Source organism: Ostrea edulis, chromosome 10, assembly GCF_947568905.1.
Source record: "Ostrea edulis chromosome 10, xbOstEdul1.1, whole genome shotgun sequence".
NCBI classification, from domain to species: Eukaryota; Metazoa; Mollusca; class Bivalvia; order Ostreida; family Ostreidae; genus Ostrea; species Ostrea edulis.
This window is the reverse complement of record NC_079173.1, coordinates 7,358,238-7,383,264: the sequence shown is the minus strand read 5'-3', so window position 1 is coordinate 7,383,264 and position 25,027 is coordinate 7,358,238. Positions and strand designations below refer to the sequence as shown.

At 35.0% G+C, this 25,027-nt stretch overlaps 1 protein-coding gene across 17 annotated transcripts in view; it reads right to left on the bottom strand.

The window, feature by feature from the left end:
* Nucleotides 1–3,666: 3,666 nt before the first annotated feature.
* LOC125666674 (equilibrative nucleobase transporter 1-like) overlaps nucleotides 3,667–25,027 on the bottom strand; it is a 31,470-nt gene continuing 10,109 nt past the window's right edge. For 2 of the 17 annotated variants that reach the window (XM_056151793.1, XM_056151794.1), the window contains exons 2-16: nucleotides 18,864–18,954; nucleotides 18,674–18,779; nucleotides 17,043–17,114; nucleotides 16,383–16,427; nucleotides 13,304–13,354; nucleotides 12,409–12,673; nucleotides 11,862–11,908; nucleotides 11,653–11,729; nucleotides 10,787–10,879; nucleotides 9,837–10,032; nucleotides 9,600–9,740; nucleotides 5,996–6,097; nucleotides 4,275–4,464; nucleotides 4,071–4,188; nucleotides 3,667–3,909 (exon numbers count right to left, since the gene is read on the bottom strand). In XM_056151793.1, coding sequence (XP_056007768.1) covers nucleotides 3,799–3,909; nucleotides 4,071–4,188; nucleotides 4,275–4,464; nucleotides 5,996–6,097; nucleotides 9,600–9,740; nucleotides 9,837–10,032; nucleotides 10,787–10,879; nucleotides 11,653–11,729; nucleotides 11,862–11,908; nucleotides 12,409–12,673; nucleotides 13,304–13,354; nucleotides 16,383–16,427; nucleotides 17,043–17,114; nucleotides 18,674–18,746 — 1,581 coding nt within the window. In that variant the 5' untranslated portion in view covers nucleotides 18,747–18,779; nucleotides 18,864–18,954 and the 3' untranslated portion in view covers nucleotides 3,667–3,798. Of the gene's footprint in view, nucleotides 3,910–4,070; nucleotides 4,189–4,274; nucleotides 4,465–5,566; nucleotides 5,782–5,995; nucleotides 6,098–9,599; nucleotides 9,741–9,836; nucleotides 10,033–10,786; nucleotides 10,880–11,652; nucleotides 11,730–11,861; nucleotides 11,909–12,408; nucleotides 12,674–13,303; nucleotides 13,355–15,956; nucleotides 16,079–16,382; nucleotides 16,428–17,042; nucleotides 17,115–18,411; nucleotides 18,581–18,673; nucleotides 18,780–18,863; nucleotides 22,096–25,027 lie in introns of those variants that run through there. The other 15 variants (XM_056151799.1, XM_056151800.1, XM_056151790.1 and 12 more) reach the window with 13 other exon arrangements.

Genomic DNA, 25,027 nt, shown 5'->3' with positions numbered 1-25,027 from the left:
GTGGGTGTATGTCATGTGAATTGACCTAACATGTCCCCTAAAACTCTACCATTCAAGATACAAAGCTGATTCCCAATGCAAAAATGTAACAGATTTCGTCCTCGACCATCAGTTGTTTGATCCTTACTCTTTGTTCGTATCATGTTTTTTTTATCGGTATTATAGTTATTATATACTGGAATAAATTGATGATGATCATCACAAATAAAATCAGAATCTACAGCAGTTCTAGCACTGAAGACCCCACAGAATAAGATATCTCCTTTACTTTTGAGATTTTCAATGTCTGTGCTAATGTTGTTCAAAATGTAAATTTCTAGTCTTTGAATAGATCTTGATCAAAGCCAAAATAGGTTTTCTTAAGTTTTAGCCACTGAAAGTCAGAACTGGTATTATTTAAGAACTTGACATGGGGTCTAAGATGTTGTTTGACGAGGATTCGCAATCCTCCAAAGTACCTGTTATTTTTCTTTGTAACTTTCCTATGAGTAAAATGACAATAAAAGGAGCCTATATTGGTAAAACTGTCATATGGATTAAGCCAGGAATACAAAATCATACATGGATATATGTTTAGTAAAGTTTGGGTCATTTGTTTTGTTACAATGTTTTGATATTAACCCTCCTATATTCCAGAAACACATCTGTAAAGATTGACTCACATGCACCATTTTCTTGTGTCAAGGTTTAAAATTCTTTTCTAAACTATTATTGAAATTGTATTGTATTGTACTGTATTGAAATAATAAAAAAAAAACCTGTTAACAGATGTAGAAAACAGAAAAATGTGATTTGATACTTCAGTAGTTTGTCGTTATATTGTAACCAGGCCAGAGTGTATTCATATACTATAATAATGTATATGTGTATTATGTAATGATATAACTTTGAGAAAAAAGGGAAAAAATATGTAAAAAATAACGTGACAGTACTAAATTATTTCACCTAAACTACATCTAAATACAGTTATACCATGCATATCTAAAAGATTACAGCCTTGAGAAAGAGGAAAACATATTCAAAAATATTGTGACAGTACTGTAGTGTTTTACCTATTAAATGATATCTTAATACCATGCACATCTAAGAGATTATTGACAAGTGTCACCAAGGGACTGTATTCATGGAATCCAGATAACTTATGTAACTGTCCCTACTCGTGACAAGTGCAAATAATCAACAAGTATTGACCCATGATACAAATATGCAAATAGAATACATATACTGCTATACTAGTCTGTACTTTCAAATCAAAATTATAAGGGAAAAAACAAACTAATAATAATTATGTAAGTAAAATCTACACTGAATTAATGCATATTTCAAGTCTTATTATAAGACAAAGGACACCAAGGGACAGTGCTATCGGAATACAAATACTTTATGTAAGTGTTCCACCTCGCGTCAATCGATGTGGTGTGACGTCATCTGGTACATTTTGTGAAAGATGATACATTTTATGCTTTGTTAGGCGGATCAAGAAATCCTCAAGTGAAAAATTAATGTATTTTACTATGAAATAGCAAATGTTGCAAGTGCTTGATATACCATTATTTGGCACATGATAGCATTGTATTAGAGTTAGTATCGTGTTTTACCCTTGATGTTTTGTGTACATTGTACTTACAAGTAAAGAAAAAACATGTACGCCTTGTTTGACATCGAGAAAAAAGTCAAAGATATTTTATTGTGCACGTTTTATTCCGTTGATTTTTATTTTCATAGAAGGCCTAGAACGTAGCGGTAATGCGATGTAAAATGTAGTGTCGTTTTGGGGATACCAAGTGGGTGTGTCCCCATACCAAGTTACGTTGTACAATGTAAACTATTTTTAGTGTGTTCAGCCAATCAAATTGTGTTACAAATAAAATTAAATTTTTCCAGAAGTGATGTATATCAAATGTGTATTCTAAAAAATCTAGAGAATTTGAAATGACAAAACTTTTCTTAAATCAACACCAAAACGTATGGATTTTCAGCACTTTACATGACCATTTCACCAGACAGATTAAAATCTAGACGTTTTGATATCATGAAAAGGACTCAGTCTGTGCTTTAGGGGCCAAAATCGGTCCCGTCTTCAAATTGAAAGATGTTCTTTTCTAAGGTTTTGTTTTGTTTTCATAAAATGATTATCATATGTATGTAGCAACCTTTATTCATATATAATACAAACGTAAATACAGTATAGTTTACGATAACGTTGTGCCATTTTGACGTTACTTCATGCAACGTCATGAGCAAGAAGGTTGTGTCTTGTGGGTTGTTGGGTGTTTTTTTTAATAAAAGTGCACTGATACAGCATTGATACGGCACAGCATGTAACAACGAGACGGTAACAATTTGTTACATACAGTGGCAAAAATGACGATGCTATGTACAGTGTAACAACATATTTTTGATACATAGCGTAGCCATTTGTGCCACGCTTTGCAACAAATTGTTATATACCGTGCTGCGGATGACAACGGTATATAAAAATTGTTACATACCGTGAGGAGACTGCACCTTTTTGAAGTTATTCCGGGATCGGACCGTTGTTACATACCATGCCGTATCAGTGCACTGTGATTTTTAATTGAAGAAATTAATTGGCTCTCTCTGAAAGTTCTCATGAATTGTAAATGATTCAATGTGGCGAATGCTACGATTTGAATGAGGATTTGTGGATTTATACTTAGCGATTGTAGAGCAACCCATATTCATATAATTGTACCATTCAGCATTTGGTTTGTGTCTTTACATTTGGATTGAATTGAATTGCTTTGATATGAATTAGATGAATATTGATTATGTACATGGTGCATGGGTACACGAACCTCTACTTATATGTATATATACACCATGTTCATTTCTTCCCAATCACAAAAGGTGTGTTCAGCGAAGGTATGCACACTCATCAATGTCACATTGAAAAGAACATGGAATTCCTTCGGAAGTTATGTGAAAAGAAATATTGTTAAAACATCTTCAAAAGTTTTAAATCCAAATCATGACAATGGGATTGAGAATAACACTTGTAGGAAGTGATCGGTTTTACGCACGACTTGACCCTGTCACAATGAAAAAACTAGTTAAAGATAATCTTGCGTGCAATATTCAATGTTTTAGCATAAACATCTGTATTTATTTTTTAGAAAAATCTTATGAATCCGTCTTATATAACACATTTTTCAGTGCATTGGTATTTATGCTATTGAAAAAGCTTGAATTATAAATCAGTATTATCGTCTCAAACCTCTTCCAGAGACATTGTATCTATTAACAATAATAATTTTCCTTCATGTAAGGTGAAGATAGCGAACAGTGATCAATCTCAAAACTCATATAAGCAATACAAAATAGATTGTTGGGCAAACACGGACCCCTTGACACATCAGAGGTGGGATCAGACTTGATGTATACATGTATATCTATTTAGACTACAGATTACTCTGCTTTGCTGATCAAGTTATAGGACTCACGGCGGAAGTGAACGATTAATGGGGGATACTCCTCCTAGGTACCTGATCCCATATTTTGGTATGACCAGGTGATCGTGTTTGCTCTATTTTTTATTTTCTATACTTTAGAGGATTGATGAGATTGATCACAATTAGACATTTTCACTTTTCATGCAAGTCGAGCAGCGTGATTCACAAGTGATCCTATTGTTTGGAAATCAGATACATCACGCAATTTTATTTCATGTAGTCTTCATATAAATAGAGTTAAATAATTATAATTTGTATCAAGGAAAAATTGAAATAAGCCGGTCAACTCTAAAAGGTTTGCTTTTTAAGTTGCATTCTGCGCAACTTAAGGCAACACTGTAGGTGCGTTTTTACTACCATCCCTTCTCCTAGTCAACAGCAACATAACAGGAAGAGCGAATGACGCCATCGTCAAACCCAACATCATGTAGTTCATCTGCAAAACAGATTGATTATCGATTGCAGAGTACACATAAACGAAACAGAGATTTGATCTGGATAGTATATATAGACATGATGGTATGAACGGTTACAGTTTTTATTTGTTAAATCAGCGTTCCTGCGGATTATTTAAGAAAGTCATACAAATTTCCCCACCTGTTGAAATGCATTATTTTCCACTACCCATTTGAAGACAAAATATTGTGAAAGCACTGCTAGTCCCATCAAGGCAAAGGAAATGACCAATATATGACTAATCCATGTGTTGTGAAACCTACATCAAATGAAGCAATTTATTAAAATGTGTGTACTTCATTTACATACTTTACACTCTATTATTAATTTATTGCATATACTTACATAGCGACAATATAATTCATGTTGGTAGAAAATAACAGAGATCTGTAGAACGGAATGACAACAAACTCCGCATAAAACGTGTCTGCTGATTGGAAGATTCCAAGTATTGAAATGATTAGAGACAAAGTACAGCCAGTAGAGAGAGCAATGACGAGAGGATACACATCTTTCTTGTAGACATCCGATCTTCCTGAATAAAAAAGTAAAGGTTAAGAATTACGTATAACCGCTGTACCGCCACTAGTGATAACAGGAACGTCATACCGTAAATCTGGTTATTTTTGCTGTCGATTGATATTTAGCGATTTTGCCAGTTAGTTGGATTCGCAAAAATATTTTTCTCAAAAATAATGTTTCACACGTTTTTAATGTTTTACATCAATCCGCAAAAATAAGAAACACAAAAATAAATATATAGGCTTTTTACTCAAATTCGCAAAAATATCATGATTTATGGTAGAAGTTATTTCGATAGGTTTATCTGAAAAGACCCACATATACTCTGGGATATAGATGTCACAGGCAAGCTTTTGTGTCTGATCACTTTGGATATTTAAGAAGAGTGTCACATGAGATATATGTGAGATAATATAATTATATGAGATAACTCGAAATGAAAGACACCACAGAGTCGTCCACTTCTGCTTCCTAATTATATATTTCATTGAAAATATATATTAACGACAAACTAACACCTCAACTTTAAATAAACGGGATGATTTCAGCTTCTCTATCGTCAACTTTTCATATTTGTATAGCAATATTCCATTATCACCTGCCTATGGTGTGTATATATCTCAACTGATTCGATACACAAGGGCTTGTTCTGCGTATGATCAGTTTTTAAATCTTAACAGGCTACTGACAAACAAGTTAATGGTTTCAACAGTTTTGTTTATCAGTTATAACGATCAAGTTTGTCATTACAGCCTATCATTGAGTTCAATTGTCTCAAACGTGTTCTATACCGATTGTTAGGCTGTTCTTAGCACACTGATTTTATCTACCGATAACTCCGTTTGCCTAAACAAGATAAAGGGCTCACGACGGGTATGACCGGTCGACAGGGGATGCTTACTCCTCCTAGACACCTGATGCCACCTCTGGTGTGTCCAGGGGTCCGTGTTTGCCCAATTCTCTATTTTGTATTGCTGATAGAAGTTATAGGATTCATCACTGTTATCTTCAACTTTCATTACCTAAAACTAATTTTGATAACAAACGTTGCCTATGGTTCCTATTCAAAGGAGGTGACGTGAATGTTGACAATTTCGGGAAAAATGTGAACTTACATGTGACTAGAATGTAACGTTGCATTCTAGTTAAGGCATTCATCTTGCGAAAATGTAATATATCTATGGTTTATGATGATTTCACCATGGACATATCCAACCATATGACACCTTGATTCCTCTTCGTTAAAAGACCAGACATCGCAATTGTCTAGCAAAGTCCGTTAAACCCTCGCATCGACAAAATGTCCAATACTGTGGGATTCTCTGAATATCTCAACAGAATCAACGAAAAGGAAAATTATTTTATATCAATAAAGCACTTTAGATAGAAAACTGTATCTTCACATGACTTTATTTTTCGGAATCCCTTACGTATATGTAATCATAAAGAGGTTGGAACAGAAAAGGAGTCTCTTTAGTGGGTTTTTTCGTGGCTGTGACTGAGCTGATCCAATAGAAACCTCTCGTTTAACATTATAACTGTACCTTCAAATCGTTTCTTTATGCATTCCAGAAGGCTCCCGACAATAATGGATACCAACACACCGCCAAACAATGAGTAGGACAGGACGTTTGTATATTCACTGACTAGAAAAGAAAAGAAATTTTAATTGGGTGTTTTATCATATCACGTCTAACAATTAAATTGAAAAAAAGATAATGTTGGAAGGGACGTAAACAAACAATCAATCACTACAAACGGAGTTATCAATGAAAAGGCTATATACAGTATTGTTGCCATTTGGATTGTCAATTTGATCGTATGGAGTCTATTTATGCTGAGGATGGCAACCTTTCTTCGGTTACGAGTCGCCGATTGTTGTTAGGTTAAGGTACATAGGTACATTTTCGTTGCCAGTTCTCTAATTAGATGAATTTGAAGATAATGAAATTTCTACAGGTGAAGCTTGGGAGGGCAATCGGTCAATCATTGTTCAAACACCCCTTCACAGCACTGTGTGCAGATAGTCTATGAATAATAGTTCCTGTTGTGTCGTGTCAGTGATCTTCTGCATCTAATTTAAAGTAATGGAATATGCCACAAAGTCTACCGTCGCACGCTTGTAAATATTTTAAGCTATAATTGTAAAAAGAAAGTGTGTATATCCGACAAAATATTCATCTTTATCCAGTTAACCGGTTAATCGATCTCAACACAGTGTGGTTAATATGATGTACAACACCAGTCTAAATCACTCGTTTCATCATTTCCTGGATCATGATATTCGAAAATTGTTACGTAGAGGTGATCCGTTGATAGTAAGAAATTATTATATTTAATAGTATTACATTACAGCTGCTTCTTCAGCGAAAATGGAAAACGCAGATATTCCTATCTAATGATCAGTCATCCAAACAATTACTTTGTTAAACGCCACTCTGATTCCACGCACAAGTACTCTGCTGTTGAAATGAAAAAAATATGCTGGAGTTCCTCATTGACAATATCTTCGTGGCCTTTGGTGATCAGATCTTCCAACAGTCTATTGGAATTCCCATGGGCACGAATTGTGCTCCTTTGTTAGCTGACCTGTTTCTGTATTCCTATCAAACAGAATTCATTAAAAAAAATCTACATGATAAGAAAAAGTATCTTCCTGTGGCCTTCAATTCGACATTTAGATCAATCGACGACATATTATCTATTAACAATAATGATTGTCTTTCATATGTCGATTCAATATATCCCAGTGAACTCGACAAAAACACACCACAGAGTCGTCCACCTCTTCTTCATACTTGCCTCGTTTATTGAAAGTAGATATTAACGGCAAACTAACAACTCAACTTTATGACAAACGGGATGATTTCAGCTTTTCCATCGTCAACTTTTCATATTTATGTAGTAATATTTCATTATCACCTTCATATGGTGTAAATATTTCTCAACTGATTCAAAATGCAAGAGCTTGTTCTGCTGATGGTCAGTTTTTAAATCGAAGTAGGCTACTGACAAACAATTTGATGGTGCAGGAGTTCCAACAGTCTCGTTTAAAGTCAGCATTTCGCAAATTATATGGTCGTTATAACGATCTAGTTTGCAAATACAACCTATCATTGGGTCAATCGCTGTCTAACGTGTTTCATACCGATTGTTAGGTCGTTCTATGCACACTGATTTTGACTACGGATTACTCCGTTAACCTGATTAAATTATAGGGCTCACGGCGGGTGTGACCGGTCGACAGGGGATTCTTACTCCTTAGCACCTGATCCCACCTCTAGTATATCCAGGGGGTCCGTGTTTACCAAACTCTGTATTTTGTATTGCTTATACATGTAGGAGTTATGAGATTGATCACTGTTCATTATCTTCACCTTTATAGGAGTTATGATATTGATCACTGTTCCTTATCGTCACCTTTCATTGCATGACTTTGATATGGGTTTATTACCTGGTATATGAAATACATATATTTCAGTTCGTTATCTTCGCCTTTCATTTATCCATATATTCATGAAAGTGAACAATATTATAAATCCGAGAAAGGTTACGAAAGTAAAGAGTTACATAAACATGGAACTCTACAGACACCAGAGTTGGGTTCAGGTGCCTCGGAAAAATATGCATCTCATGGTGAGCACTGAAACTCATAGTAATAATCGGTATGTAATGAACGGCTTGACAATTGGTACAGTACACATCACACAGCATTCGATCTACTGACGGTTTATATTTACAAATTATATTTATATTATATTATATTTAGCTCTAAAACTTCATAGTTATTTCGGATTTCAAACATTTCGGTTGAGCATCACTGAAGAGACATTATTTGTCGAAATGCGCATCTGGTGCATCAAAATTGGTACCGTATAAGTTTTACATCATTATAACGGCCATACGAATTAAAAAATGCTGACATTAAAGGACTGTTGATATCTCTGTAAATGGATCTCATTTGTGTTTAGCATGCCTAGATTTTAAGATTTATCATCTGCAGAAAATATCGAATTAGTTGAACGACATGATTGATTGATTGGTTAATTGTATATTGTTGTATATTATTGTATATTCTTGAGAATATTCCACTCATACGGAGACGTCACCATTGCCGGTAAAAGGCTGCTAAATTTAAGTCTATGTTCGTCGCTTATGGCCTTTGAGCAGGGAGGGATCTTTATCGTACCACACCTACTGTGACACGGGACCTCGGTTTTTACGGTTTCATCCGATGTACCGCCTCATTTAGTCGCCTCTTACAACAAGCAAGGGGTACTGAGGACTTATTTTAACACGGATCGCCACGGAGATGGAGAGATATGAAAGATATGCAGTTGATAATGGAATATTGTTACACATATATCGATAGTTGACGGTGGCAAAGCTGAATTCATCCCATTTGTCATAAAGTTGAGTTGTTGGTTTGCCGTTTTAAAATACCTATGGTTCATACAACAACATATCCAAATATGAAACAAATTTGGAAGGCTATATGGTGTCTTTTTTTCAAGATTACTGGGATATATCGAATCGAAATATGAATCAAAATAAATATTGGTATGAGATAGAATTTCGTCGATGTAATTAAATGTCAAGGTGAAAGCCATGGTGAGAAATGTCTTCCTCATCCGAATACAAAAACAAGTCAGGTAAAACTGAAAACATTTGAGCCCATGGGATATCCAAAAGATTGTTGGAAAACTTGGTCACCAAAGACTACGTAGATGATATCACATTCAGATATACATGTATCGATGACGTTTTAGCTATCAACAATTTTCATTGATATGTCGATTTGATATATCCCTGTGAACTCGAAATAAAAGACACCACAGAGTCATCCAATTCTGCTTCTCAACTCAACTTTATGATACACCCTTTTTATGTATATCATTTAAAAAACAACATCTTTTTCTAGTTGAATAATCGTATAAAGTGTTGAAAATTCATACTTTTGATGTTGGTTTATGGGGGGGGGGGATATTGTGATTTCAAATTTATTAAACAGTCTTCGAAATGTTTAAAATCCGCATTTGATTGATACCACTTCATATGTAGTGACAAAATATGCCATGCATGGGATCATATCCTGAGTAATGGTCGACGAAAGAGAACACACTAATGCGTTATAAGATCAACTCTTACCCATTTCATCACTTTCTAGTACCATGGAAAACTGTCTGTTCACAGAACCTAAGTACGTGGACCATCGCAAAGTCAACACAAATATCCAAATCAGATAAAGGGAGAATCGAAGCGAACAAGCTGATCGCCAAAACGTGGGATCTAAAAAGTACATCAAAAGAAAATTTTGAAAATAAATCTGGTTTTAGTTTATTATCCTTCAAATGAAATGAAATCAAAATCGAAAGTTTAAATCACCTTTTCCGTTTGTTTGTGTTTCATTTTCAAATTCGTCGTTGCCTTTTTCATATTCCGTCTTCTCAGAGGAGGTTTTTCCAGGAATCATTTGAGATTGCTTCCAGTGAAGAAAAGTGTTGGATAATGTAACAAGAAGGTGAACTACTAATATACCCCAAAACGTGTGTTGAATCTTTATTCCTCTTTCATAAAATATCTGTAGCAAAACAAAGATCCAATTTGTTTAATGGACAAAATATTGTTGTAAGGCTTTAAAGTTTTCAACAGTTTGCCCCGTTTATTTTCTTCTAATTTCGATATAATAGCAATACGTTAAGAAATTATTTGCTATGTAACAAAACTTTCATTAATTTTATTCTCTAATATTCTCGTCTTCATTCATCAGATCGTGGTACACCTAAGATTGATTGATTGAGTGTATGTTCTTTAACGTCCCTCTCGAGAATATTTCACTTATTTGAAGACGTCTCCATTTGCAACGGAGGGTTGTTTTGGCCTATGCTCGGCGCTTACGACCTCTGAGCGGGGAGGTATCTTTATCGCGCCACACCTGCTGTGACACGGGGCCTCGGGTTTTACGGTCTCATCCAAAGGACCGTCCCATTTAGTCACCTCTTACGACAAGCAAGGGGTACTAATGATCTATTATAACCTGGATCCCCATGGGACTAAAAATGATAGTGATAAATACACATGCAATAGAATTACGATGTAAATCCATCCGTGTTTCCGGGCATCTGTGGTTGCATTACTCTCAAAATTTGTAGATTGATCCCTATTTGATATCTTCACATTTTTCAAGCAAAAGTAATTTAGCATGACATCAACCCGTCCAAAATGAGAAAGACAAATAGAACAATGCGTTAAGTTTAAATCGCATAATCCATGAAGATACAGAGTAAATATTAACATGAAAATTGTTCTTTGCAAATAAAGATGTCTATATTTACCTTAACTATCACCATAACAACAGCAGACGAGTCAAATGCTCCGTTCAGAACCGTGACAAAAAAAGCCTTCCCTTTCCGAATGTAAGATACAACCTGCAATGGCATTGTTAATCATTCACGAATGACCTTACAAGAGGGTCCATACGTTTATGTTACATTTGTATTAAAACATTCATGGGTATTCCAGAACATTATATGACGCATTAGAATTGCTCAATACTTTGTATTCTACTAATTACATCTGATTGATCATGTTTCATAACAATTATTTTCAACTTGAGATAATCCTATGTATGAGATTGTATATATTTCTGTGTATGGGTATTTATGTATTTGTTTATATATATAGTTATATACGTAAGAGCTTGTTCTGTGTATAGTCAGCTTTTAAATCGAGGCAAGCTACTGACAAACAAGTTGATGGTACAGGGGTTTCAACAGTCTCGATTGAAGTCAGCATTTCGCAAATTCTATGATCGTTATGATGATCTAGTTCGTCAATACAACCCATCATAGGGTCAAATGCTGTCTGACATATGTCTTCATTTTCAAAATACATTAATATTTTGGGGGTAAAGTATCCGCAGAGACACCCTTATAATCCTCACCTGGAGTGCCAGAGGCCCCCTGGATTAGATGTGAATAGGCATACACACACAGACTGATTTTTTTAGCCGGGGGGGGGGGGGGTAAATATAATCCTACTGCATACACCAAGTTATGTGTAATAAATTGATTATGATTATATCCAGTTCAAATATACACTTTTGAGTTTTATCACTCATAGTAGCATCTTTCTGAGAAAGAAAGGGTCCACAATTCCCATATCATATTCATGAAGGAGTCAGAGAAAAAAGAATATTTACGTGCATGTCTGTCACGAGTAAAGCTAGACCACTTACACCCACCAGTGTAAGACCGGGTAGAAACAACCAGGGGATATCTAGATAAAACAGATGAAATAATGACGTTAACATCAAAACGCGGGCAGTTACATGGTGATCAAGTGAGGATGTAACAAATGAGAGAGAGAGAGAGAGAGAGAGAGAGAGAGAGAGAGAGAGAGAGGACGTACCACTGGTAGTGAAACTCAAAAGAAGCATTCCACAGGAACAAATAACTCTAGAAAAGAACGAAAGACATTGGGTCATATGCTGTCTGCCGTGTTTCATACCGATTACTAGGCCGTTCTTGGCACACTGATTTTAACTACGGATTACTCCGTTTACCTGAGTAAGGTCTAGGGCGATCGGTGACAGAGGATGCTTACTCCTCTTAAGCACCTGATCCCACCTCTGGAATATACAAGGTTCCGTGTTTGCCCAACTCTCTATTTTGTATTCCTTATAGGGGAATAGAGATCTGATCAGGATATAGGGCTTACGGCGGGTGTGACTGGTCGACAGGGGATGCTTACCCCTCCTAGGCGCCTGATCCCACCCCTGGTGTATCCAGGGGTCCGTGTTTGCCCAACTATTTGTTTTGTATTGCTTATAAGAGTTATGAGATTGATCATTTTTCGTTGCCTTCACCTTTCATATTCCAAAAAGCATTGTTTATCTGATTTGTTTAATGCAGGAGAACCTTCCTTATGCTTGAATATAACTTCATGTTGCACTTACATGAACAGAAGCCTGCACTTGGTTGTTCCTAGTCTATGATGAATAAACCCAACCACAATGGACGTAATAAATAATAGGGCTGTGGCTATACTAAAGAACATATTGAGATATTCCTCCTGTTTTGGACATGATTCTGATTGGTACCTGGTTTGATTACCAGGGCACAGGTTTCCATATAGTCCAATTTCTTTGTAAACAAAAACCAGTGAGCTCCATCCAAATTGAATACCACCGAACAATAGAGACTCCGCGATCGACAGTAGGACTGTAAAACAGAAAATACATGTATACAGACTTATTTTCCCTGCAGGCTAATTTTCAATATTTCACGATATCCCAGAAGAAATATTACACATTGATATAAAAACAACGAGGAAACTAGGGATTACATCTATAAAACGGATCGAGGTAACGTAGAAATAACCGATCCACTTTAGACTTACACAATAAGGTTTCAATAAGGTTTAACTAAATCCTTTGAGCCGACTCGACTCTGACACAATAGGGTTCCACAAGTGTTACATGACAGTGTTCAGTTGTTCTAAATCAAATACATTTTTCTAAAATTAAGGCTCTAAACACTAATATTTTTACACATCAGCAGCGAAAATTCTACACTTTTTTTCCACATGTCAGAATGCACATGTATATACAAGTATATGAATAAATGTACTCAAGATCACATGTAATTATAAAATATATTGCTGCTTTCAATTTATATAGCATCCACATGTATATCCGTCATATGGTACCGACTTGCTGGATTGGTTCATTTATTTATTGAGGTTGAACGCCATCTTTGGTAATGTTTCAACCATTTTACGGCGATGGAAGGATTGAAAAGTGTGCAAGATGGCGTAGAGGTTACATGCGTATTCTATAATTTCAGATTTACCGTTCATGTAAACGATGACAACGTTGCTTCTAGAATCTTCAACTACATCACCTTTAAGAAAAAAAATGTAAAGCAGTACATTTTATATCGCCGCAAGCCACGGCTGAAACGTTCGCTCCTCTTCCCTTTCACCCGTGGCTCTCTGCGTGACAATTTCTTCGTTTCTCATAAATATGCATGACGTGATTTGGCCAATCGCTGAGCTTCCGAGCAAGTCTTAATCGGAGATTCAAACTGTTTATAGAATGCGGTTATATCACTCTGACTAATCAAAACGCGTGTTCTTCCATTAACAAACGCAAAATCATTGTGTACACGTGTGTTTAACATTGGCAGTTATGAAGGTGCATTGATGGGGATCTTAATGATGTGGTGCTGTCACTAAGAACATGCGGTAAGAAGTCGGAGAATAATGACGACGAGTGTTGTGTATTGGTAATTACCCCCACCCTCTTTTTGGAACAAGTGGACATATATGAGAAATAAACCGCGAAACTGTTCAGGTGTCATCGATCTGTAGGACATTTTTTACTATAATTTTGGTACAAAAAGAACATGTTTTCATTGCCATATCCTTTATAGCTGTTTTACGTCTATTGATAAAGGATTACGTCATTCTCCTCATGTATATTTATGAGAAACGAAGAAATTGTCACGCAGAGCGATACGGGTGAAAGGAAAGCGTATGTACATTTACATTTTAACAAGTTTCTCATCTCCAGTTTAAATTTGTGACGACGTTGTCTCATCCACCTCCATTAAATTCACCGTATAATTAAAGTCTGCATGACAAAATGATGTGGTTTGATTTGCTCATGAAATACACGAGATAACAATAATCAATCTTATGATTCCTATAAAGATAACAAAATTAAAAGTAGGGCAAACACGTGCACAAATCAGATGAACGATCAGGCCATGTATCTAGGAGAATTAAGCATTCACTATTTACCGGTGTCCAATCTCTTGATGAGGCAAACAGAGTAGTTAGAGTTATTCTGAAGTTCTGTTTCTTAATGTAGTAAGAGTTTACAATTATCAACACTGAAATTATGGTTTGTTCCTGAATCACCTGGCATCATATATTCACTTGAACTATTGAGACAAGTATTGTGATTAACACTTAAAGTGTTTAAAACATCTCTATTCGTTGATGGTGCGAATCTGGAAACAAATACAATTTGATCCCTTTCTTAATTACTTGATTCTGAGTCGCTATCTCTCTCTACCCAGAGTTCCGTGCGCTACTCGCACTATACCTCTGTCAACAGCTTTTTACATATATCTTGTAAAAGTATTTAATATCCAACATTTATCTCATACGTGTGGTGGATATTGAAAATGAGATGAAGCATTAGCTTCATCACACGCCCATTTGATAAAGAACTTCCGGTCCGAACTACTTTTGACACTGTACCCTATTGGATGACATATTTTCTGTGTTTATGTATATCCATGCATGAAATAAAGCGTAAAATTTGTTATTCTGTATTTATAAAATGATGTTGCCCCCAACTGACATAAAATGCAAGTTACCGGCCACAAAATGCCAACCCGGCCTGTAACTACTCAAAATTACGCTCAGAAAACAAAAATATGTGCACACTATTATCATCGACAGGGAATGGATCGCCTACTGGACGAGCCTAATCGAAAGTACCTCGACATGCTGCGGTACCAAGTATTCACAAGCACAATCTCTTTTTTCTGGAGCATATTGAATGTAACAAATCTCAATAGCTTTACTCACTAGGCTAGGCCTATTTAAAGTGCCTCGGGATTTCTTCTCGCCCTCAGATCCAAAGAAACCACGTAAATAAAATCCAAATGCACAAACACTTCTACTTTTTATTGTAAACTGTTGAACATTCTAATAACGCTGCATTAAAATATTACTTACATTGATCGCTGTTACCTAAGTTTATTTTGAAACGACGGCGACACCAAACTTTTATCAAAAGGTCAGGCCTACGTCAAAAAATGAGTAATCGGCCAGTAGTTGTTACTTTGTTGGAATGGCAAAATCATTATTAGTTATAAACTATAATCCTTTCTAAAACAATTTTCATCCATGGTTTCTTTTATGAAAATGCCCTTTTGTACTGTACATCAAAAGATTATATAAGCGCATTGTTTTTTCTCGCGTAAGGAAGACAGATCTGACGTCTGAGCCACGGATTCAAAACAAATTTATACAATCAGGTGTTTCTACCATACTGGGGATCATCTCAAAATTAAGTGAAAAGAAGACGCATCAAATAAATAGAACATCTATAATTGCGTATTTTGATATTTGGTTTATCCAACTCGTTGATATGGTGTATTTATCGGCAACCCTCGCGAATAAATACACCATATCAACGAGTTGGATAAACCAAATATCAAAACACGCAATATAGATATCCTCTATTTATGTTTTGGACTCAATATAGAGTAATACAGTCCACTCCACTTATATTGAAGTCAGTTATATTGAACTATCTGTTATATTGAAGATAAAATAAATTCCCCAATAGCAATATTTGTGTAGTTCAGCATTGGTTAGATTGAACTTTGGATATAATGAACAATTTGGATCGGTCCCCTGAATTTCATTATATCCAGAGTAGACTGTATTATGAAATGCTTTTGGTGCTATTAAATATATGCTTACTGTAAATGGTTTCGTCGTTTTCTGATCCTGAATTTGGAACTACTTCGTAATATGCGTATGAATGTAGGACATTCACGTGGTGGAGATTTACAGGTAAACACGGAATCAAAAGTAAAAAAAGGCTGTAAAAATACGATAAAACTTGTAAAATAAGAAAAAACAGCTAAATGGTAAATATTTTCTTATCAAAGTGCCAGTGGTCTATGAAAAGAGCCTGATGTATCACCTGTTACCAGAACTTTTAAAGGGAAAGGAAACGAGAGTGATTGTTTAGACCATGTGATAATATTGTCATGTGATTCCAAGCGTTGACAGAGGTGTAAGTGAAGCTTGTGCCACGCGCCCTCTGTAGAGATAATGAGTCGCTATCGGTATTTATACGTCCGCTTTCTTGTTTCTTCTTTGTTGTATTCCTAATGAACTTACTTTGCTTGGAAACAGTTTGAGGGATTTCTGAATTGTGACCACCATCTGAAAGATGCATAAAAGGTAATAACAAATTTCTATGTAAAAATCTAAGTTGACAGTCACCAGATGATCTTTGAATTGTGTACACGATATCGTCACTTGGAATGTCTAAAACGACGTAAAGATCTTTTAATTTTGAATAATGTACTTTGTTGTCATAGTAATGGTCATGCCCGGAATTACTTCTCAATATTTTTCTCGGCAACATTGCATGCAAACTTTTGTCTTTTCTTACATTTTACTGCATGGTTTGCACGATTAATGTATTCGAGTCATCTATATTTAAAAATCCCTCAACTGCAATTCTAGAATGTCATCCAAACTTTATATATTGATGTGAAAATCCTGTGTTGCCTTGTCTTGTTGCAATATATGCATGTACTTAAGGAAGTACATGTACACTGTATATTATGATTTCCAATCTCCTCTCTTGTAATTTTCTAAAGTTCCCAACATTTTCATCAAGGTTTGTTTTAATCGTCCACTAGGTCGTAAGTTCAACCTCAGTGGTTGCTCCCGTGCTCCATTCTCAATTTTCATTTTTTTTAGTTCTGGGATTGATCACTGTTCGTTATCTCCACTTGTCCATTCACGTCATTTTAGCTTAACTTTTCTTACCTTGAGTTTCATGGCTTTCTTTGTTGATAGTAAATGCTGAGAAATCTGTATCATTATGCTGGCTAACACCATCTATAATAGATATGTTTTGTTATTGTATACTGTACCTACTGGCATACACCATCTATGATAGTAATATCGAAGTATTTAGCTGATGTTTCTTGTTCTATAAAAACAAATATTATCATCATTATTATTATCTTCCCTACTATTATTACCATCATGATCATTCTTATTACCTGTTTCTAATTCAAAATTATTCAGCAAATTCAGTGCGATATTCATTACTCTCATTTTATCACCAATGTAAGATTGGCTTTACTGTCCCGTGCGGATACGGGTTAGAATAGGTCTTCAGTACATCTTGCTTGTCTTAAGAGGCGACTAAATGGGGTGGTCCTTCGGATGAGACTGTAAAACTCAGGTCCCGTGTCATAGCAGGTGTGGCACGATAAAGATCCCTCCCTGTTCAAATGCCGTAAGTGTCGAACATAGACCTAAATGTTACAGCCCTTCTCCGGGCATGGTGACGTCTCTATATGAGTGAAATATTCTCGAGAGGGACGTTAATCAATATACAATCAATCAATCAATCAATCGACTTTACCCATGCGAGACAGCCATATGAGATTTTTCTGTCTCATACTGCTTCGACGTTATTTGATAGTGACGTCATATATTTTCTATAATTTACGTTACACGGCGAAGTAAAAAATATTTTGTATTGTTTTCTTTAAATTTCAATTTGATATAGCTTTCTGGTGGACAACGTTAGGTTTTTTTAGTTTACACTTAAAGTGTAAACCATTTTCGGGTACCCGGTATGATCTTTGTGGCTGTCAACAAAGTTTTGCATTGAAATTCAAGGATTAAGGATTTTGATAATTTGGAATGATGATAAAGCAATATATTTACATTAGTAAATTCTTAGTTATAAGTAAATTAAGTATAGATGCATCCATAAAAACTATCATTGATAGAATTACAATTGAAAAACTTTTGTTGTTGAGAAACTGCAGGTATAGGGAGTTTGAGAGATACTGGCAAATTATTATGATGAATTATGATTGTTTTAGTGTATTAAAAAGTTGTTTTTTTAACCTAAAATTGTGTTCTATGTCCTGCTTTGTTTCATGTGTTCTTTCTTTCTTTCTTTTTCTCTCTTTATATTTATGAAAATGTCTTTTGTATATGAATATTCATGATTTTATTGTGTAGTTAAATTACATGTATGTATATATGTGAGAGTCAAAAAAAAAAAAAAACAATTCAAAATGTTCTTTAAAAATATTGAATATTCTCGAACCTCTTGAATTTATGCACTAAACTGTGGATAAAATGTGATAGAGAAAAAACCTTCATTATTTACCGTATGGGACAGTGAAATTCCACCTCTGGAACCAGATTCGTTATCTAGGGCTCCGCAAAGCCTCGTCCTATACTTAGAATCTTGTCCTCTTGGTGGAATTTCCCTATCCCACACTGGTACTAATGAGGGATTCTGTTAGTATCCGATTACTTCAGAGTTACAGCAATCCCTAGAGAGAGAGAGGGGGGGTCGAAAATATACTCTAGACAATTTCTGTTATAACGTATCAACATTGATGACATATTTCATATACTTTACTTACGTCCACTATGTTGGGTGTGGTCCATTTTGTTCTCTAGATTTTGTTTTCTGTCATCACCTGAATTAATATCCATGGCAGTAGTCTTGAATTGAACTATATGTTTGATCTACATGAAAAGATGAAGATAACGAACAGTGATCAATCTCATAACACTTATAAGGAATACAAAATAAAGAATTTGATCAGGTACCTAGGAGGAGTAAGCATCCCCTGTCGACCGGATATCATAGCGAATCGGATTTACTCAGTGATCGTGAAAACGTGTATTTCAAGGTAGTGTACTGCAAGGTCAACGAAAAATAGCTAAATGTTTTGGGTAAACTTTCAATGAATGTTAAATTTCACAAAAAATGAAATGACAAGCTCTTTACAATAAAACTTATATTAGACGTCCTGAATTATGTTTGTATCATTAAATGTATCAGCACCATTGTAATTCAATGAGGACGCCTGTTTACAAAATGACACCAAAACTATGTACAAAATTCAATGGATAATTTAAGTTGAAATTCTTTCAAAATATATATCATGCAATAGCTAATTCTTAAGATTTAGAATAGGTCCTCATTATCCCTTGCTTGTCGTAAGAGGCGACTAAATGGGTCGGACCGTTGAAACCGCAAAAACCGAGATCCCGTGGCACAATAATGATCCATTCCTGTTCAAAGGCCGTAAGCGCCGAGCATGAACCTAAATTTTGCAGCCCTTCACCAGCAATGGTGACGTCTCCACGTAAATGAAAAATTCTCGAGTGGGACGTTAAACAATATCTAATCAATAAATCTAACTCCAGTTATCTTATGTATAAGTATATCATTCCACGAGGACTTCGAACCTACATGTCGTAGATAACATATCAGGTTATAGAATTAACTCAAGTCGTACATTGATTTATTCGACCGCATGCTATTTTCTAGGGGGGTGTTGGGATTGTAAATTAAGGAAGTACTCTACTTCTACATAATGGTTGACTTCCTTTTAAAACATGGATGAAAAAATAAATATCTGCCCATTCATTTCAACTATTGAGCAGCTCAGTAGGTTAGAACGTTGACTGCTGAACCGTAGATCGCAGGTTCAAATCCAGCAGGGTTTCAAATTTGTTACAGATTGCTTTCTACTAAAACTGCATTTCTTGAGTACATCAAGCAAATTTGAAAGCTTGTAAATACTGTTTTTCATCCATATCAAACTCTTCTGGTGTAGCTTTCCTCCTTTAAGCTTCTATATTAGCTCAAGTCATACACGATTTATTCGACCGCATGTTATTTTCTAGGGATGTTGGGGTTGTGATTTAAGATGTGTAAATATTTTAGAATATCAGTATTTAATTATTCAACATCTGAAAAATATTTGAAACCTGTGCATTTATATGCAGAGGATTAAACAAGGTACTATGCTGGACCATGTACACACAACTGTTTTCAACAAAAACTTAATATTCTACCTTAAAATACAAACGTTCTTTAAAACAGATTATCTAGATCTTGAATTATGTAAATATTTCATAGTGAAAGGTGATGACAATGCATAGTCATCAATCTCATAACTCCTTAAAGAATACAGAATATAGAGTTGGGCAAACACGGACGCCTGGATATACTAGAGGTGGTATCAGGTGACTAGGAGGAGTAAACATCCCCAGTCGACCGGTAACACCCGCCGCGAGCCCTATATCTCGAACAGGTAAACGGAATAATGCGTAGTCTAAATCAATGTGCATGTGCATATATATAGATAGATAGATAGATAGATAGATAGATATATATATAATCCATGGATTTTCTATCACTACAACACCAATTTAATGTCTAGTTAATGCTGTGTTCGGTATTTTGAAACACGGTTGAAACTTTATTTCCAACAACATAAATTCTTTTTTTAAAAAATGAAGTTTCCGATAACATTTACCTTATTACCTTATTGCCAATAACGTTTTTATCACACCCGATGTTTTTAATAAACTACTGTTCTCTTACCGAAAGTTTATTTCGATCTATCATTTCTTAAAACATTTTCTAAGTCCAAAAATGCAAATGAATATCCCCTCTTGAACAAATACAACTCTTTACTGCTCTTGTATCACATTTTTGGTAGATTTTTACAAAATACATAACGAAATTTCTATTTTCGGTGCTGTTATAACTCTTAAACGGGATTTGCTTGAAGTGCGCTTTTAGCTGTCGATAGGATGATCATATATCTATTTAGTATTACAATTACCGCTGCAGATAACGTGTCTTTATCGATAAAAACAACATATGAACTTACCCAATGTTTCCCAACATACAACATCATTGAACCGAATGTCCGATAACAACCGAATAACCGATAACGCGTTTACCCGTGTGGTTCTGTAAAGTATGGTTAAGCCAATTTTGGATATGTTGAAATTCGCAGTTTCTCTAAAGGTATCTCTTTTTGGTGTCACATGGTTTTATTCTGTCGCGTGGCGCGTTAGTTTTGCATTTTTGAAATCCTTGTAATTCTTGTAATAAATCGTCCCCGCAGAAGTGTAAAATAACATTAAATTCAAATATAATCAGATTAACCATAGAATATTATAAAGCAGTTATCTAATCAATATTTATAGCTGTTGAAGGAAAAACTGACATAAATCTTAAAGGATAACTAGAGTTAGCATTTGTAGTATATCTTCTTCACTTTACATGTCTGTATCAGCTGTGTTTATATTTACCAAAAGAATTGACAAATATGAAAATCAAGTTTTGTTTTCAATTCTCTACCCACAATGTGTTATGTATTCATTTCGAAATGTTTTAAACAAATTATTACCATACAATTCACATTTAAAAGGAAGGGGTGTAATTTTTCTTTTGTGTTATGTACAAAATGTTTCGTATATCATTACCTTTCATGTCAAGTTTTGAGGTTTTTTGTTTAAAATAAGCGAATGAAGATAGATCTCGAATTCAACATTTTACCTACCGGTAAGTTAAGTGGAGTAACTTGCTTGAGAATGAGTGGGGTGCGTGGTCATACATCATTAACAATTTCTTCCTGAATCTTAAAGAAGAGTACTTGGATAAATCAATAATCCTATTTCACTGCCTTCACTTGGTCTCACGCTGCACCGGTTATAGAGGTAAATATTGTGGTTCCGCTGACTACTAGTACACAAACAGAAAATCATGTCTGAAAATTATAATGCAAAGTTAACCCAATTTTATGCTCTATAAATTTGATACTTCTGTGTTGCATACAAACTATCACTAAATCCCTATTGATAATTTGCAAGTCATATTTTTTTCTGAATCTGATAGCACGAATTTGAGCTGTCATTATGTGTAGTTTGTCTGCGTCTTATTGAGTTGAAGATTACATCACGGTGCATTGTAGAGGTTCAAGCGATAAATATCCCTATACAATGCCATCATTTATTGCATAAATTTTACCTAAATGGAAATTACTTACGGGCGCCATAACAGGTGAGTGCACATGAATTATACGTGTATATGGTAATACCTCATATATATATATATATATATATCATATTATATATATATATATATATATATAAAACAAAATAATCACAACTAGGTACTGAAAATTGTCGCCCCAGCCCGGGGTCGAACCAGCGACGTACGGCACCCACCACCTAGCAAGATTAACAAACCAGTGCGTAAGTCCACTCGGCCACAACGACTTCCCTAAAAAGGAAGCTTTGTTATGCTCCTAAAGCGCTACTTATACACACTGATGCAATCCCACACAGTCGCTGTGTCATTCAGTGTTTAAGATATTTTATAAGGAGAGTGGATCTCTCGATGCAATTGTATAGAATATTTAATATAAAGCACAAACAAACAATTATAACACCCAACCTTACGTTTACAATTTTCAGTACCTAGTTGTGATTATTTAGTGCTTTATATATTAATTAATTGATTTTCACATGCATAGTTTAGATCCTAGGGGTAAACGCCACATATTTTCGCCACAGATTAGTTTTGGTATCATTAACGTTTTATTCACTCTAACACATAAACATGTAAGTGGAAAATGAAAGTGGTAGAATACCTTAGATATGTATGATATCTTTGATGCATTTGAAAGCTTGCGTTTCATATTGTAACGTACGACTGTGACGTCATAGTTGCATTTGTGTACACATGGCAACAGACTGATGGCGTCGATCCACATACGAGGTTCATTTGCGGTTACGGAAATAGCCGAGTAGTTTCGATTGCCATAGTACATGTATTTGCGTTGTGTCATCCTAATCGGCTGGGTACTGGGTTGATGGATCTAATGAAAATTAAAGAGTTTTTCTGGTAACAATTTGATTGATTGTATAATGTTTAACGTCCCTCTCGAGAGTATTTCACTTATGTGGAGACGTCACCAGTGCTGCAAAATTTAGACCTATGCTCGGCGCTTATGACCTTTCAGCAGGGAGGGATCTTTATCGTGCCACACTTTGTGACACGGGACCTCGGTTTAAGCCGTTTTGTTCAAAGGACCGCTCCCCATTAAGTCGCCTCTTACGATAAGCAGGGTAACTGGGGACCTATTCGAACCCGGATCCCCACGGGCAATTTGTATATATGTGTGATTAGCTGTCAGACAAAATAGTAAGGTACATGTAGTACATTAAAGTATGGGGCATTTTACACTAGGAAGATGGAGTTTGGACTGATGTCAAGTTATAAGATGATCGAGTTAAAAAAACCTTTTTTTTCTAAAAATGTGAATTTTTGAAAACCTTTAAAAAATCTAAGCCCTCATTGAATCCGAATTTTATATTTTTGTTTCAGATACCATGGATGATATCACGTGCTACTACTGTAGCTTCTCGACATGACATTTCGAATAATAGTAGAACATTGTACCGATAGCCATCCAAATACTGTTATTAAATACAGACAATAAGTCATTAATGATTTAAAGTAATTCCACCCTCCTGTGATGTCATCGGATTTTGCAAAATCAATAATTTATTTAGAATCATGCATGATAGGAACATACATTTTGTTGGAGTCTTTTCTGATAGGTATTGTAAAATATCTTCTTATAAATAAACTATTTCAAAGGTCTAAGTTGTAGATGAATAATGAATGATGTGTTTCACAATATTGAATCCAAGGGCAATAACTTTGTCTTTGTTGATTTCTTATCAAGTCTATTATGCGATAGGCTTACTTTATTTTTTAGACATTTTGTATATTTTTGTGAAGAAACCGTTTCATGAAATGTTTATGAATTTTATTATATCGTCATAATCAGTTTTGATGAAATTTTGATAACGCTGTTTAAGGAAAATTGCAATTTTCTGATTGTGATACATGTATATGGTTCTGTTTATGGGTGTCTTGCAGTTTTAAAAGGGTGGTGACCTATATATTTTATTTGATAATCTATTAGTTTTAATTCTAATAAATGAAATTAAATACACTTTCGAAACGTGTATCAGATAAAAATGCAAGTATGGAGTTACCTTAACACGTGAAGTCGTGAAATATCAATACTATACAATGAGAAAATGGAATAAATTTGTAAACTTACCAAAGACACTCAAGCGAAAGTACATGTGCATAGGCAGACCCAGGAATTTGAGAGAGAGAGAGGGGGGGGGTGTCTAGCACTTGATCTTTTAGGTACTTTTCATAATTTCCACCCCACCCCATTTTACACCCTTTGTGTTCATAACATCTTAGGGAGATTTAAAACAGTTTTATACAAGAAAATGCTTTTGTTTATTCACTACTTGTTCCCCCAGATCCTAGTCATTGTTATCACATACTCAGATCTGATATCAATTAATAAAAAAAACTGATTTAAAAGTTAATCCCAATAGGCTGGGGGGTGGGGTCTGGGGCAGCTTATGACCCCAGAAGCTCTGCGGTAAACGCTGCAAAATCCTGCATTCTTAGCATTTCCTGGCTCTTCTTTTTCACTTTTAAATTGTCTTCTTATTTTAAAAACAAAACTTTTATGTTAACAATTCTTAACTGATACTAGTATCTGATAAAAATATCGTAGATATATATATATATATATATATATATATATATATATATATATATATAAGCACAAAAACCCAACAACACCCTACTTTCTTAAAGTGTCGGATCTGAGAAGATACAAGGCCAGTAAAGAAATTTATAAAAGCACTGAAAAGGCCACGACACTGTTGGTTATTTAAAACTCAAATTTTCGACGCAACCCGCGTCTTTATCAAGAGACATAAATTACATAAACAAATAACACACAAAAACGACAAGTATCGATAAACTACATTGGTGAGAAGAGTGATACACTATTGTACTGAGTGATAAAAATGGTGGTGGTTACGTTGTAAAGCGTGTTTACTGACTATGGTTTAGAGAGTTT